General features: G+C 42.9%; 1 protein-coding gene across 1 annotated transcript in view; it reads right to left on the bottom strand.

Annotated features, from left to right (window-relative positions):
* The window catches only part of LOC125040307 (complement decay-accelerating factor transmembrane isoform-like), a 33781-nt gene extending 33614 nt beyond the window's left edge, over window positions 1-167 (bottom strand). Inside the window, exon 1 of the mRNA XM_047634861.1 lies at window positions 164-167. Coding sequence (XP_047490817.1) covers window positions 164-167 — 4 coding nt within the window. The remainder of the gene's footprint in view (window positions 1-163) is intronic.
* Window positions 168-422: the final 255 nt, after the last annotated feature.

Genomic DNA, 422 nt, shown 5'->3' with positions numbered 1-422 from the left:
AGAGAGAGAGAGTTAAAGTTTAAAGAAAAAGAAAACAAAATATAGAGACTTATAAAAATCAATCCAAAAGACAGACAAACAATAAAACACACAAACCAGACACATAAACACCTCCCCCCCCCCCAAAAAAAAAAAAAAAAAAAAAAAACTGACACAAACTTACGCATTCTACTACCACTCCATATTACGCCATGCCCATCCATATCAACAGCGCCCATTACAAAGGCCGATAAAAGGGGTAGTAAGTGTAGTGGTTTTCATAAGAGCACCAACATTATGGGCCGTTTCATGATCAAGACACTTTTATAAGGAGACTTCTTTATGGTTCAAGCGACGCCCTGGGTGATGCACGAGGCGGTTCCTCCATAACCATAAAGCTGGGGGTTGGGGGGGGGGGGGACGAGGGTAGGGGAGATTGGGGC

This window comes from Penaeus chinensis, chromosome 29 (assembly GCF_019202785.1).
Source record: "Penaeus chinensis breed Huanghai No. 1 chromosome 29, ASM1920278v2, whole genome shotgun sequence".
NCBI classification, from domain to species: domain Eukaryota; kingdom Metazoa; phylum Arthropoda; class Malacostraca; order Decapoda; family Penaeidae; genus Penaeus; species Penaeus chinensis.
This window is presented reverse-complemented; position numbering and strand designations above follow the sequence as displayed.